The following is a 16705-nucleotide window of genomic DNA, read 5'->3' on the forward strand; positions in this document are numbered from 1 at the left end:
CCTTCTCCAGTCCCTCCACTTCTCCCATCATTCTGTGACCCTATCTCAAATATTATTTTTAATATGCTTTATTGATTATGCTGTTGCAGCTGTCCCACTTTCTTTTCCCTTTGTTCCCCTCCACCCAGTGACCCACCCTCCCTCCAATTGTCCCCCTCCCTTAGACCATGCCCATTGGTTGTGCATATAGTTCTTCTCAACATCTACTCTACTCCCTCCTACTATGCTTCTTAATTCCTATACCATCTCCCTCCCTTTCCCTCCTTCCCCCTCTCCACTGACCTCTCCCCAAAATGTTCCCCTTACCTACAATTCTTATCCCACTTTCATTGCCTACCTAGTTTACCTTTGTTTTGGTTCCCTAGCTTCTGTTGTTGGTGGTTGTGATAGTTTTCATTTTAATGTTCATAGTTTTGATCCTCCTTCTAAACCAGTCCCTTTAACATCTCATATAATAGTGGTTTGGATCTAATGAACTCCTTCAGTTTTACTTTGTCCTGGAAGCACTTTCTCTGTCCTATTTTGAATAACACCTTTGCTGGATAGAGTGTTCGTGGCTGTAGGTTTTTGCTTTTCATTACTTTGAATATTTCTTGCCAGTCCCTTGTTGCCTGCAGAGTTTCTTTTGAGAAATCAGTTGATGGTCTTATTGGGACCCCTTTGTACATAATTCTCTTCTCTCTTGCTGCTTTTAAGGTTTTCTCTTTATCCTTAATTTTTGACATTTTGATTATAATGTGTCTTGGTGTGGTTCTCCCTGGGTCCAGGGTTTTTGGAACTCTGTGCTTCCTGGACATGTAAGTGTATTTCCTTCCCCAAGTTAGGGAAGTTCTGCTTCATTATTTTTTCACATAATTTTTCAATTTCTAGTTCTTCTTCTTCACCTTCTGGCAACCCTATGATTTGGATGTTGGCCCGCTTATAGCTGTCCCATAGGTTTCTGACCCTCTCCTCATTTTCCTCACTTCTCATTTCCTTTTTCTGCACCGGTTGGCTGTTTGTTCCTTCCCTATGTTCCAATTTGTTGATTTGATGCCTGGTTTTCTTTCCCTTACCACTAGTTTCATATGTGTTTTTGTCCATTTCAGTGGGACTAGCCTTCCTTCCCAGTTTTGTTTTAAGATCTGCTCTTAGGTCTGTAAGCATTCTTATAACCAAAGCTCTGAACTGTGCATCAGAGTGATTTCCTATCTGTTGATCCATTAGATCAGGTATTTGCTGTCTGGTCAGCTGCGTCACCAGGATCTCTATCATGATCTGTGCCATCCTGGCAGTTTTGTGTTTACCTTTGCTTCCTGGGTGGGGCTGTCACACCTCCTACGCTATAGGGGGTGAAGCCCTGTGGACTCATCACAACCAGGTGACTCTTCTCACCACGCTGTGGCATTTTCTGAGGTGGCGGGGATCCAAGATGGATTCCTGCCGTTCACTCTTCGCTGAGAGACCGACAGCCTCCTCCTCCATCCCCACTCCCTTCAGGCCTCACAGTCCAAGGCAATGGGGTTCTGCCTTCCCGGTGTTAGAATCGCAAGCTGATGGGTCTGGTCTGCAGCCGGGGGTGCTTCCCAGGTGTTTCTTGCCTCCCCTTAAATACGGGTGTCTGTGCTTACCGCCATTGCCACAGCTGCCGCTGCCAGCACAGCTTCTTTATAACTTCATACATTGGACTTCCATGTTGCTTTATTTTCTGGAACTTCTGGTTATTTATGGTTTTGCAGTAGATATATTCCTTCTTAGTTGTTCAAATATTTTTTTAATCCCTTGATTTCTTTTTAGATCTGCCATATATATCAGTGCTCTCAAACAATAAAACATATTATATTTTTAAACTTTAAAAATAGTATGTTATACTCTGTATTTTTTGCACCTTTTACCCCTGAACATAGTATTTTTAAGATTCATATGTGGACCTCAGTGCCAAACTTTCTGGGTCTGCATCCAGGCTCTGGTGAGGAATTGCTGGGTGTCTTTGAGCAAGTTACTTAGTCTCACTATCCTTCAACTTCTTTTCTGTAAAATAGGTATAATAATAGTCCCTATTGTACAGTTGTTGGAGGAATGAAAGCATGAACATACAAATCTAGTGCAGAAAATATTGTGTATGGAAGTGCTTTTCAGTTTTAGCTATTCACATGCATACATATGTACATATGTAACATATATATGCACTCACATGCATATTATGTGACCCTGTGTATGGGAACCTTGAAAGGCTCAGCTCCCTCACCTTTATGACAGGGTTGATGAGAATGGGGACCCCCAAGAGGAATTGGGTACTTGTTTTGCTTTGTTTTTGTGCCAGGAGAGACAGGTGTTCTGAGGAACTTGTATGTGGACAATGCTGACCATAGCCAACTCTTTCCTGGTCTACCATCCTCATGTTTACATACAGATATCTTTTATGAAGACAAGAAACTATAAGGCACATGTTGAGTGAAAATTGTTATTAAAATGCTAAAAGTGATTTTGATATAAAGTCTATAGTTTTACCTTAGTTTTTTTTTTTTTTTAATCAAGCAAACTTTGGTTTCTATTAGTCCTAACATAAAATTTAACCAAAGTCTCTGATGTTTTGGAAATTCCTAATGGAGTAACATTAAAACTTCATAAAATTTACATAGGAAAAGTGGTATAGTATAAAATATTTTATCTATAAGTAGATAAGACCAAGAAGTATGATCTTAATGTGTATTTAATGTGTGTATTTTAAGAATAGAAAAATAAACGAAAAAAACACGCCAGTTAGCAATAAGTGAATAACATACTGCCTTGTAATACCGTAGTGCTGTCCTTAAAAGATAGTGGACATTTTTGGTCTACGTATTCAAGTCTGCCAATGGTAGAAGCCTTACAAAAGCAATGAGAAAATGGTTAGCAAAATAAGTGCTTAGTTTATAAATTATTGGGTAGCAGTTTGTACTTCTCAAATTTGTGTTTCTTTTTAAATTGATTTTAAATTATTTATATATAATTATATATAATAATTTTTAATAATAATACTGTAAATTTACATGGGATTTAACCCTTTACAAAGAACCTGATTCTGTATGGTAAGCAGGCCAAGTCTTACATATTCTGTTTTAGAGATGGGAATACTGAGTCTCAGAGAAATCTTGTCTAGTTACAAGGTGTCAGAGTTAAAACTGGATTTTAAAGTGTTTTGACTACACATACAGTGCTGTCTACTCTCTTCCACTACACTGCTGTTAAAATTACAACTGCAGAACCCTTTAAACTATTTGAGAATCATTAATACATTTACAGAATAAATTCTTCTTTGGGTTTAATACACAGACTACCCAAGGAGAACTCATGGTGGTACTATTGAAGGCAATACTGAATCTTTAATATGTTGAATTTATTTAAACGAGAAGTAGTTTAATTATTTTTTATGAAAAGAAAGAAAATTGAGTGATTACATCTTTTGCCTGTCCTTTGAAAAGATTAGTTTTGATCCCATTTCAGAGTATACGTGGGATAGTTCAATTTAATAAACTTATGTGAGGTAATTGTATATGATGTACTTTTTCTATCATGATTAAGTCCTCCAACTACTTAGTTCTTTGAAATACTAATGCAGAGAATCAGTACACTCAGTTCAATAGTTCATCTTGTCATCTGTGAAGAGTACATACTGTAATATGATAAGGTTTAAGGATTATCACAGTTCTGAATTTAACTTTCTGTTCTCAAGAGAAGGATTTCTTTGTAAATGTACAAAATAAAACTCATGTTAGCCTGGCCTTTAGGGCATGCCAAGAAAGTGATCAAACAATTTGAGTGTATTTCTCATTGAATAAGCCTACCGATTATCAAATGCTTACAATAATAAATTTCTGAAATCTTAAATTCCTTCATCACTGGCAAAATAACGGTTTAGTTTCATATTTACTTTCTCGTTTAAATAATTTCATGTTTGCTGAAAATAACAGCTAAACTCATTGTGCCTTCTGTCAAAATGTATTGGGGATTTGTTTTTATCTGGTAAGGTAAGACATGCAGACATGGAAGTAATTATCATGAAGGAAGAAGTTTATACTCACAGGTTCCTAGAAACAGGAGGCCTGGCCTGCTGTGCAGGTGAGCCACACAGGAAAGCACCAGCGTTGGTCAGGAGACAGTGGGAAAGAGAAGGAAACCTGTGCAACAGCCTTAATTGTCATTTCCATGGGAAAGGCAAGACAAGCCAGCGTAAGCAAAGATAGGATTGGTTAGTTTGAATAATTTCAACCGACTCTGGAACATAGATGCTGTCCCTAGTCACCCAGTACCTGATCCTGGGGTGACTGTGGGAGGGGGATATAGTGGCTTGATGTGAAAGAACCAGATAAAGGAGGTAGTTTGGAGGTATGCACTTTGGATTGGGTAGTGTGCATATGAAAGGAACACTTCCTGGTGAGTTGTTTTGCTGTCTCTTGGAATTATTAACCCTAGGAGGGGCAGGTGCAGTCCTGTCCTGGTCTGGAGGTTCCAGATCTACAACATCAGTTGATAACTTCTTCAATTTTGTTCTGTTGAGGTAATTATTTTGAGGAATATTTATGATTCTATAAGAATAAATATTGCTGCTGACATCATCTGTTATTTAGCAAATAAGCTTACAAACTAGAAATAGTGATTTTGATGCTAGAAGAAATAAAATTGAATAAGTCATAGCCACAACTGACTTTAATAGCTTACCAAGAAAACAAAACATTTCCTGATAGTGACAAGTAAAGTGATAAGTGCTATAAGAATCATTTAAAGAAAGTTTTAATCACAGGGATAGACAAATAGTCTAATACAATAGAATAGAAAATACATAATTGAATCCACACAGGAATGGAATCATGATGTTATGAAAGAGGTGGCATTCCAGATCTAGCAAGGAAAGGATTTATTGTTTAACAAATGCCTGTGGGGCAAGCCTTCAGCCATATAGGAAAAAAAAAGAAATAGAATCCCTACCTTACACCATGGCCACACTCAATTCCAGATGGATAAAATAATTAAACATGAAAAGGAAAAATTTTAACTTTTAGAAGAAAATATCTTCTAAAAAACATCTAAGACCATAGGGTAGGAAAGGTTTTCTTAAATATGTTTTTAAAAAGCTAACAGAAGGAGAATTATTAGTCATTAATTTAACTACAGCATAATTAAAACTTTCTTTTTATTGTAAGAGAAACTTTAAGAACACTAAGGGGTGGCAGAACCCTAATGGGAAAAAGCCAGCTTTGGTGTTCTTCCTTTTCCACGTTCCTGTCAGGTCAGTGATGTGTTTTAAGATAACGTTTAGTAAGAAATAGTATCCAACATTTTAGTTTACTGTGGAGAAGGTCAGTGGTCTTCCCCCACTGAAATATAAGCTGAGGGCGGGTGTCATTGTTGGTGTTCACAACTGTACAGGACAGGAGATGAACGTTAGTAAATAGTTGAATCAATGAATGGAAAAGCTTTAGGTTTAGGCTATTGTTTTTTGTTTTGTTTTGTTTTAAATATTTTGTTTATTTATTTATTTTTAGAAGGGAAGAGAGGGAGAGAAACATCAATGTGTGGTTGCCTCTCGCATGCCCCCAACTGAGGACCTGGCCCACAACCCAGGCATGTGCCCTGACCAGGAATTGAACCAGCAACCCTTTGGTTCGCAGGCCAGCACTCAGTCCACTGAGCCACACCAGCCAGGGCTAGGCTATTGTTTTGTTTAGCTAAAAGAGCAATTAAATTTTAACCTTTTTTAGTAGTAAAAAAATGTGAGATTCAGTTTCAAAATCATTTTTGTTTAGTTTATTTATCACAGCTCTGCCTCCAAATATAGTTACAGAAATCCTTTTACCACTTATGCTTTTAATTATAGTTGTGCATGTGAATTACATTGACTGTTATGTAACACCAAAGCTGTTTTTGTGAAATGGCATGTTTATCAGCATTGTCTGCCATTAAACACTTTTTTGGCATTTTGGTTTTGATCTGCTCTGATTGGTTACTCACCTTGGAAAGCAGATGAGGAAGGAGAGAAAGTCAGGCTGTAGTGCTGGCCAACAGAAAACCAGCGGATCTGCTACAGCTTCATTTTGGATCTTCAGAAGTCAGGCGTGACTTTTCTGGTTCCAGAATTAAGGTGTTTCAGTTGAGCCTATAGGTTTGTCTTTAATTTCATATCAAAAGGGAAATTCATTTTGAAAGTTCCTACTATGTTTCAGCCCTCTACCAACCCTACATAAAATTGCCCCTATGTGAAATCATTTGGCCGTAATTGCCTATTTTACCAAGACATTTTATGATTAATTTTTTTGCATAATTGCAAAGTTATAAACTTTTGCTGTGTGTCACGTATATGTTTAGAGAAAGATGATAAATGTTGTTTGCAGGAGTTTCCAGTTTAATAAAAAACATTTAAATGCCCCTATTGCATTTAGTAATAATGAAATGAATAAGATAGTAGGTTAGCATACTAGCTTCCTCATGAAAAGAACATAAAACAAATATTTGGCATTTTGGGGGGTGAACATGAAATTTTCTGAAATCTCTCAAATCCCCATTTTTAATTAAGTGCTGCTTCACTGAGGAACCATCTACATGTAAAATGTCAGCATCTGTTCTGTTACTTATGCCATGAGTGCAGTAGTTTGGGACAACATTTCAACTCATTGAGCATGCAATCATTTCAGATACTTATAAAATACTCAATATATGTTTTGATAATGTGATGGGGATGTTACCTAGGATTTTATCATTGGGGTATAAATTTTTCGGAAAGCATACCAGTATTGAAACTCTTTAGATAAGATCCTTTTATAACTGAAAATGTATTAGTTGGCAGATAGCAAGGAGGTGCAAATGATGAGGTACCTGACCTTTTTAACTTGGTGGTGTTACTCAAACAAAGCTACAGTGTGATTGGAATGCTAGAAGGATAATCTCTATTTTAGATGGCTACATTTTGGGAATAGTAGGAGGGGATTAAGCAAAACTATAAATCATCTAATCCCCTTACTTTTTATACCCCTCAAGGGATTAAAGACATCAGGGTATTTTTTTAAATTATTTATTTTTAAGATTTTATTTATTTATTTTTAGAGATAGGGGAAGGGAAGGAGAGAGGGAGAACATCAATGTGTGGTTGCCTCTTACACACCCCAGCTGGGTACCTGGCCCGCAACCCGGGCATGTGCCCTGACTAGGAATTGAAACAACTACCCCTTTGTTCACAGGCTGGTATTTAAACCACTGAGCCACACCCACCAGCCAGGGCAGGGTGTTCTTTATGAGAAAAAAGAATGCCACAGTATGCTGTGTATTCACATGGAAGTCTTATGTTGATTTATAAACTTTCATTAAAGCTTCATCATACCTTTTTGACTGACAGATGCTTGGTATCACACTTATTTTACAAGTTAAACATTAGGAGGATGAGTCTCTTCAGATAACCCAGAATGCCCATAATCAGGCTTTTTATTTTTTTAAGTATATTTTATTGATTATGTTGTTACAGTAGTTCCATTTTTTTCCCCTTTGCTCCCTTTCACCCAGTACCCCTCTTCCCTCCAGCAATCCCACCCCCCTTAGTTCATGTCCATGGGTCGTGCATGTAAGTTCTTTGGCTTCACCCTTTCCTATTTTATTCTTAACTTCCCCCTGTCTATTTTGTACCAACTGATTATGCTTCTTAGTCCCTGCACCATTTCCCCATTTCTCCCCTTCCTCCCTCCCAGCTGATAACCCTCCAAATGATCCCCATACCTATGATTCTGTTCCTATTCTGGTTTGCTTAGTTAGATTTTGTTTTTATCTTTTATATTCAGTTGTTGATGGTTGTGAGTTTGTTGTCATTTTAGTGTTCATAGTTTTGATCTTCTTTTTCTTAAGTCCCTTTGACATTTCATATAATTATGGCTTGGTGATGATGAACTCCTTTAGCTTTACCTTGTCTGGGAAGCACTTCATCTGCCCTTCCATTCCAAATGATAACTTTGCTGGATAGAGTAATCTTGGTTGCAGGTTGCTTTTCATCACATTGAATACTGCTTGCTAATCCCTTCCTGCCTGCAAAGTATCTTCTAAGAAATCAGCTAATAGTCCTATAGGCACCCCCCTGTAGGCAACTCTCCACCTCTCTCTTGCTGCCCCCAGAACTCTGTCTTTATTTTTCACCTTTGGCATCTCAGTCATGATGTGTCCTGGTGTGGTCCCCTCTGGGTCCAGCTCGCCCGGGACCCTCCGTGCTTCCCAGACCTGTATGTCCATCTCCTTCGCAAAATTGGGAAAGTTTTTCTCATTTTTTTCAATTCTAGCTTCCTCATTCTGCACTGGTTGACTGTTTTTTTCTTCCTTATGTTCCAAATAATTGATTTGAACCCCGGTTTCTTTCCCTTCACCATTGGTTTTGTGTGGATTTTCCTTCGTTTCACTTAACATAGCCTTCACTTCTTCTCTTCTGTGTTTGCCGTACTCAAGCATATCTGTCAAGCTTGTGAGTATCTTTATCACCAGTGTTTTGAATTCTGCGTCCTTTAGGTTGTCTTATCTCCTCATCTGTTGGTTTGCTATCTCCTCCTCACTTAGTTCTCCCACTAGAACCTTGATTCGTTCCTCCCTTTGGGCCATACTTCTCTGTCTCCTCATTCTGACAGGTTCCTGTGTTTGTTTGCCTCCGTGTCCCAGGTAGAGCTGTCACTCTTGTATGTTGTAAGGGGCGGAGCCTTAGGGATTTGTCGGTACAGGGTGACCTGTTTCACCACGTTGTGGTGCTGTATATGGGGGAGGGGTCCAAGAGGGAACAATGCCACCTGCCCAGCACTTGCGCCTTTTTCAGGCACCCCTCCCACCTCCACACCAGACTGGTGCCCCTCTAGCTGCTGCCCTAGCCGTCGTTCCCAGAGTGGGTGGGTCTGTGGATGTTCCAGGACCGTGAGGGCCCTTTAAACAAGCAGACTCTGCTGAGAGACCGGCAGTTTCTGCCTCCACCCCAACCCACACTGGTCTGCACAGTCAGAAGCAATGAGGCTTGATTTTCGCCAGTGCTGGACAGTGAGCTGCGAGTTCCAGTTAGGAGCTGGGAATGCTCCCCAGGTGTCCCTCCTGACTTTTTAAAATGTATGACTGTGCTTTCTGCTGGCCTGCAGCTGCCGCCTCGGCTGCCACCACCACTTCGAGTCCTCTCCGCCCCTGCTCTGCCCCTCCTACCTGTCTGGATGAGTATTTTTTCTTTATATCTTTGTTTGCTGTGCTTCCATGCAGTTTGATTTTCTGGAACTTCTGGTTGTCTCTAGTTTTGAGGTAGTTGTATTCGTTCTTAGTTGTGGAGGGAGACGCAGCATGTCTGTCTACGCCTCCATCTTGGCCAAAGTCACTTTTCCTCCAAAGTCAGGCTTTTGTTCTCTGTGTCTCCTGTCTTTTAGGCACAGTGTTTAGGAATTCCATTTTGAATTCAATCTTCACATTTTATTGTTTCTCCTCAGTAGATTATGTGATACTTATGTGGGAAATACAGATGTGTTTTCCTCTTAATAAGGAACAGTGTTTCTGTATGAGTAAGACCTTTTCATGACACTATGTGCCATCCTTATTAAATCTTTTGTTTTGGTGTCTTGGGATCATTCAGCATCTAATAAAATAAGCTATTAACTGCTGTTTTGGGTGCAAGGAAGGATGCAGACCATTCTTGGATCTGCTCTGGATCCTTGTTAGATTCTTGTTGGGTCTTATCATTCCTCTACTTGAGTTCCTCACACCTACCAGTTGTGCTTCAATTTCTTTGATTAGGCATTACAAGTACCAATAACATATGTATTCAAAATGACACTTAAGTGAGAGTTAATAATTGCCTAGAAATCAGTTTGTTTTCATTTGTGTGGGAAATTCGTGAGGAATACAACTTTAGGAATAATTATGTTAGTAACAAATGGTGTAAGATAAAAGAGGGGATTAGTGGTGAAGATGGGACACAACTTTCTAAACTCCCTTCAAAAAGCAAAGCAAAGGAGGCCCTAACTAAATAAATACATTGATAGGAAGAAAGAAAGAGCACTGGTCTAGCTATAAATATGTATGTCACATAAACTTTAAAGCAAAAATCATTTATTAGTAACAGCAATAATTCTGAATTTATGTGAACTGCATAGCCTCTACATACATGAAGGAAATTTTAACAGAAATATAAGGAACTATTGATAAAACCATATTTATAGAAGAAAATTTTAATAACTCAAAAATTGATGAGTTAAGAAAAAATATTAGACTGGAGAAGCCTTACAGAATACAGTTAATGGAGATACTTATATCTATTGAATGGAGATATTTTATGTCTATATAAAACTTTGAACTTAATTAAAATATGATTAAAAGCACATGGAATATTTACAGAAATTGACCAACTATATCTTTAAGCAAGTCTCAACTGACATCACAGTTTGAAACTATACCACATTCTGTGAATGTAAATTAAAAACAAAAGAATAATAAAACAAAAATACATTAAATTAAAAACTGTACTTTAGATAAATTAAGCCCAAGAACAAATTAAATTATAAATTAATTAATATTTCAAGCTAGACTACAATGAAAAAACATATCAAAAGCTCTAGAATGTAGCTGAAAACTTATATGGAGGAAAATATATGCCCTTACGTTTTCATATTAGAAGAGAAAAATATTGATCTCTGTTTATTCAAAAAATTAGGGAGATATAACAGAAAAATATATAGAAGTTAATAAAAAGGGAACTAATAAAGCAAAATACATACACATATGTTCTAGAAAGTAATAGAGAGGACTATCAGAAACAACTCTAAAAAAAATAAAAATAGATGAATAGACAAAATTGATGAAGTAAATAATATTAGGGGTGGAAAGGGAACAAATAGAAAAACAATATAAAATTTTAATATAGTAGGTTAATTTGAATATATTTATAAAAATAAAAGACAATTCCTAGTTTTATGAAGCTTCAAATAACTGAGAAACTGTTCTTTCCAACCTGTTCCAGACGCTAGAAAGAAAGCTCCCTAACTTCCATGATCTAACTTGTATTACCTTGATAATGAAACTGGACAAGGTGCATAGTTATAAAAGAAAAATTAAAGTCCATCTTACTTAAAAGGCTATCAGCAAAAATCCTAAATGAAGCATTCAAACAAAATCCAAGAATATTGGGAAAGGATCATACATCAGAGCTAAGAAATGTTCATTACAGGAACACAAGCAAAAAAAAAAAAAAAAAAAAAAATTCCATCATGAGAAAAACATCAGACAAATCCCAATTAAAGAAGATTTTACAAAAGATCTCATCAGTACTCATTAAAACTGATAACATCTTAAAAAACAAGGAAAATCTGAGAAAATATCATAATCAAACAGAGGCTAAAAACATGACAAGTAAATGCACCATGGTGACCTGGGTGGAATCCTGGAACAGAATAAAGACATTAGGTTAAAATTAACTAAAGCAATCTGAGTATGGACTTTATATTAATGTTTTAATAATGGTTCATTAATTGTAACAATGTACCATGCTTATGTAGGATGTTTAGCAGTAGGTAAACTCATTGCGGAGTATATGGAAACTCTCTGTACTATCTTAGTAATATTTTTATAAAACTCAAACTATCCTAAAAAATTAAGTTTATTTTTTAAAAAGTAATTTAGTAAAAATTGTCAAATAGAAAATTTTCATCTTAATTTTTTACTGTGAATATATAAACTTTGAAGCATTGGTAATTTTCATTAAAGAAAAAGGCTCTATGATGAAATCAAAATTGTTTCCAGGGTTAATACACATGCTTTTCTCCATAGATAGCAGCGAATGCCTTGCAGATGACTGCAGCATAATTGCTGGAGGGAACCTCACTGGTTGGCAGCCAGACTCTGCCGCTGTGTTATGGAGAAGAATCTTGGGAATCCTTGGAGATGTGAATAATATCCAGTCGCCCAAGATCCATGCCAAAGTTTTTGGCTATCTCTATGAACTCTGGTACAAGCTAGCAAAGGTATTCTTACCACGTTACCTTTTATTCTAATATGGAAAAATGACTTAGTTTTACATAAAAACTGTTGCAATTCAATACTGAACATATCCTTTAACAATAATTAGGTGTTTACGCAAAGTACTTTGATTATCAAAGAATGAATAATAATACTTTTAATTTGGTCATTTTATATAGAAGAATTATCTCATTTAATGCATAAAGATAAAGTTACTATACAATATTAAAGAATAGGGCATTGTTCAGTCATTTTAAATACTCTTTATGAAAGTGATACTGGTTTTATTGTACAAAATTTGAAAAATGTAGAAAAATACTAAGAACCAATTTAACTTAGTATTTAGTATCAATTTAATACCACCCCCCGAGAGATAACTAATATTTAAAATGATCTTATTTCTAGAGATAAACAAATTTTTATTAGAATACACACAATTTTCATTCTGGCTTTTGTTTTTGTTCATATCGTACATTTCCCCCATGTTTTTTTGTTTGTTTGTTTTTTGTTTTCCAAATCCATGATTCATGTTTATACAATATAACTCGTTGAACCATTTCTAACCATTTGGAGTTCAGAACCTCTCCAGGCATTAATATTCAAGGAAAAACAGTGCCCTAATTTTGTATTGCATCTAAAAGCACATATAGTAAGTCAAACACAAAATTCAAAAGGACAATAGATCTCTTGATAAAATAAAAACTTATAAATAGTGGAGGTGTTCACTTAACTTACAGAAATTTTATTGGAAGCAGCTATTTGACCATGGAACACAATATTGTAATATTGTTGGGAAAGCTGTGTTGCCTCTCCTAAAATTCTCCTCTTTGTGAATTAGATACGAGATAATCTAGCAATAAGCCTGGATAACCAATCTTCTCCGTCTCCTCCGGTCTTGATCCCACCACTCAGAATGTTTGCATCATGGCTATTTAAGGCAAGTCGATTTGTTTTTATTCCTTTATGGTAATTTCCTCTTCCATCCTGAAATTGAGTTTTAAAAATGTAATTTCCCAATACTGGATGCTTCGAGGACAGGCCGGGTCTTACAAAAGCCAATGTATCCTATATCTCCATAAACAACTCTAATGGAAAACTGAGAAGTAAATGAAATGTTGAAAAGAAGTTGATTAAATCTTTGAACGTCATCTTCTTGGCAGGCAACAACATTGCCAAATGAATATAAGGAAGGCAAACTACAAGCCTACAAATTGATCTGTGCCATGATGACCAGACGCCAGGATGTTCTGCCAAACTCAGACTTTCTGGTGCATTTTTACCTTGTGATGCACCTGGGATTAACCAGTGAGGATCAGGTATTCTTTGACTCCTTTATCACAGTAGCCCATTATTGGGAATGTGCATATAACTCTTCACAGATTAAACTGGATTTTATAAAAGTACATCAGAAATGTTAAAATTCTCAGTAGTTTTTACTCTTCTACACACAACAACATACTGGTCTTCCAAAAATGTAAAGAAGATTTTATCATATACCTGTTTCTTTCCCCCACTGACTTTGCATTGAGTCAACCAAATTTAAATTTTATTCTGCGGCTTGTACACTTCGATGTGATCTAATATCTGCTTATGTTGTCAACCTCAAAATGCTATTTCAACCACTTTTTGGGGGGTTCTAGATTACATATTGTTTGAAGAAAATAATTCTGGTCATTTAAAAATGTTAAAATGTTTGAATACTATTGTTTTAGAAGTTAGACTGTATTTGTGGAAGACCTCATCCATAAATTAGGGGTCCTGACATTTCTTGATTAGGAGTTATTGTCATTTCTCCCACAAAGAAATATGATTGGTGGTTAAGTTGAAGCAGAAAGGCCAAAGGAGCCACAAGCAATAGTCCTTTTTTGTAGACCTTGGCTGTACAGGGTGGGATGTGTCCAGCACCTGGCCTTCTTCCCTTGAGAAGTCTCCTGCCAGTGGGCAAGGGTCCCAGAAGGGGGCCAGAAACATGTGACTCTTAATTTTCTGACTGAATATTAAACAAGCAAATGATGTGATTGGTTTGTATTTCACAGAGATTATTCTGGACTCTTATTTGGAGGATGCATTTAAAAATGTGAGAGTGGTAGGTTAGAGTAGGTTAGGCCTGGAGACAGAGTGATTAATTAAGGAGTAGTCAAGTAAATATATAATAGATGTTTTAAATGATGAGACCTAAGATGGTAGCATTGGAGATGGAAAGAAGGAATAGGAAAAAGTCAAGAAATTTTAAGGCATTTAGTTTATCACTAGGTCTTTACCAATTTGAGCTGTACAGAATGTAGATATTTATTAATGAACTTGAATCATTCATGAACTGTAAAGAGCCATCCTTTCTGTATTTCTTTTATTTTTGAATGTATGATGCAGATACACAGACTTTAATACCCCTAGAGTATATGTAAGAGGTCATTCTCCTGATTAACCAGCCTTTGTTGCTTCAGAATTCACTCAAATCTTCCCAACCAAACTATTGCAATATATTCCCTGATAATCATTGAGCTTTTATCTGAAGTTAATAACCTTACTGACCTACTGTTGTTTTTGTTATGTTTGCTCTAGTTTCAGCATTGTGTAAAGGACATTTATATATCAGGCTGGACTTCAACCCATAGTCTCATTTATTTCCTAAATAACAGAAATAGATGGGAAAGTAGGAGTGTTTGTGCTCCGTGCTCAGATACTTGGCAGCCATCATTACGGGTGGAAGCACCTTTTGCAAAATGTTGTAACTCAGGGCATGTGGTATAAATAGGGAAGAGAATTAACTCTCATAAATAATGAGATTCCACAGTGACAGAACCAAGAGGAAAATGAAGTTAACAGTGCTGCACTTAAAAGCAGTATTTTGCTAAGATTTTGCAGAAAAAAAATTACTTGGAACAAATAATCAACTGTAGAATCTTCTCATTTAATAAAAACAAATTTGAAGTCAGTATTTAGAATGAGGTTTCTAAATAATCAACTGTAGAATCCTCTCATTTAATAAAAACAAATTTGAAGTCAGTATTTAGAATGAGGTTTCTAGAAAGTTGTAAATAAGTGTTCGTTTAGAAACATCTTTCTATTTTTAAATGTGTTGGAATGAAAATGAAACAATAATATGAGATGAAATACGTAACATTTGAGGACCCAAAACATTATTCAAAAAATAAGATTTTACAGTGTAGAAAAAGTTTTCAATTTTTATACTTAAAATCATTTTAATATTTTAATGTATGCCACATTTTTGTTAATTTGATCTTTTGTAGTTCATTGTAAAATGCATAAATCTTAAGTGATGGCCCATTGCTAGCAGTATATCCAACATCCAGACTTCTAAGACAAAATGGGGATATCATAAATCTCTATTTTTAATCTCCCTATTGTTTGAATTTTTATATGTTTAATACAATTGACTATTTTTGCTTTAACCCTTACAATTATTGGTATATGTTTTAGAATCCCTGTCTGCCAAGCAGAATTATTCTAAATAAACTTTATTCCTTTGCCAGGAGAAAATTACACAGAAGATCTTCCAATGAAAGAAAGTTCTCATTTAAATGAGAAATATCTCTGGTAATTAGTTTAACTTTGGCCCACATGTCTAAATAGGTCATGGTGGTTGTTCCAGAACTTATATGTACTTCTGGAAACACATGTTATATTATAAAAGGAAAAGAAAGCTTTTACTGTAAATATTGTAAATTCAGTTTTTTTAAATTGGCAAACTGTGCACCTATGATGACTACTGTCTCAAGACTTGTTTCTATCTTGTGGGAGTTCTCAGAGAGCGACACTTTTATGTAGTCTGGCACTAAAGCCTCTAGTCATGCAGAGATAACCTTATAATTTTTTCTTATTTTTTAATAAGATAAGTAATAGCAAATAATTTTAAATTTTTAAAATCTGTTAGTTTCACAAATAAAACCCAAGGTGAATGTCTTCTTTTTGCCTCTGGGTGGCACACTTGTCTGCACGACTCTCAGCTCTGTGTATGAAGCACCACCACTGAGTTTTAAAACTGCCTTAGGACCCAGGCCTTGTGAGCATTATGGTGTGGCATGGTCATTTTACAAATGCTTTCCTAAATCTGAAAGTATCAAACTCATGTCAGTAGTGACTAATAATGTATTCAATTTGAAACAAGCTTTCTAAGAGGTTAAAAAAACATTTTTTCAGATATGAGTGCTTATATTGAGAACTTTTTTAATTAAAAAAAAAACTGGGAAATAGATGTCTCGCAGATTGTGTTCTGTGACAAAATCATGGAAGTTGTGGTTTCTTCTAATATAGCAATTTTCAACCGGTGTGCCACAAGAATTTTTAAAACATGCAGTATCTGACTATTTAGTCATAAGTACTGACCTCTTTACGTTAAATTGTAAAATTCAAAAAATGACAACAGCCAATATAACAATAGCCATCGGTGTGAATGACTCATTCGTCAGATCACAAAACATATGTTATTTTTTTGGTGTGCTGCAGAATTTTATTTTATTTTATTTTTTTAGAATTTTAATAATTAGTTTATTTGTGCCATGAAATGAAAAAGGTTAAAAATCATTGATCTAATATGATAGCAAATTAATTATGTAAACAACTACAGTCACCTTTATATTTAAATAATAATAATTTATATATTGAGTAGCCAGAATTAAAAATGTTACATTCCAAACCAACTGTTTTTAATATTGTTTGGACCAGTTTTAGCTATTCTAATAACTTTAATAGCTAAAACAATGTCTTTATCAAATAGCATTGC

The 16705-nt window shown here is 35.7% G+C and overlaps 1 protein-coding gene across 1 annotated transcript in view; it reads left to right on the plus strand.

Moving 5' to 3' along the window:
• RALGAPA2 (Ral GTPase activating protein catalytic subunit alpha 2) overlaps positions 1 to 16705 on the plus strand; it is a 401573-nt gene that overhangs the window by 223518 nt on the left and 161350 nt on the right. The window contains exons 21-23 of the mRNA XM_090285992.1: positions 11773 to 11966; positions 12800 to 12898; positions 13122 to 13277. Of these exons, the coding sequence (XP_090142118.1) occupies positions 11773 to 11966; positions 12800 to 12898; positions 13122 to 13277 (449 nt within the window). The remainder of the gene's footprint in view (positions 1 to 11772; positions 11967 to 12799; positions 12899 to 13121; positions 13278 to 16705) is intronic.

The sequence above is a fragment of the Furipterus horrens genome, unplaced genomic scaffold (assembly GCF_987537825.1).
Source record: "Furipterus horrens unplaced genomic scaffold, mFurHor1.1.pri manual_scaffold_8, whole genome shotgun sequence".
NCBI lineage: Eukaryota > Metazoa > Chordata > Mammalia > Chiroptera > Furipteridae > Furipterus > Furipterus horrens.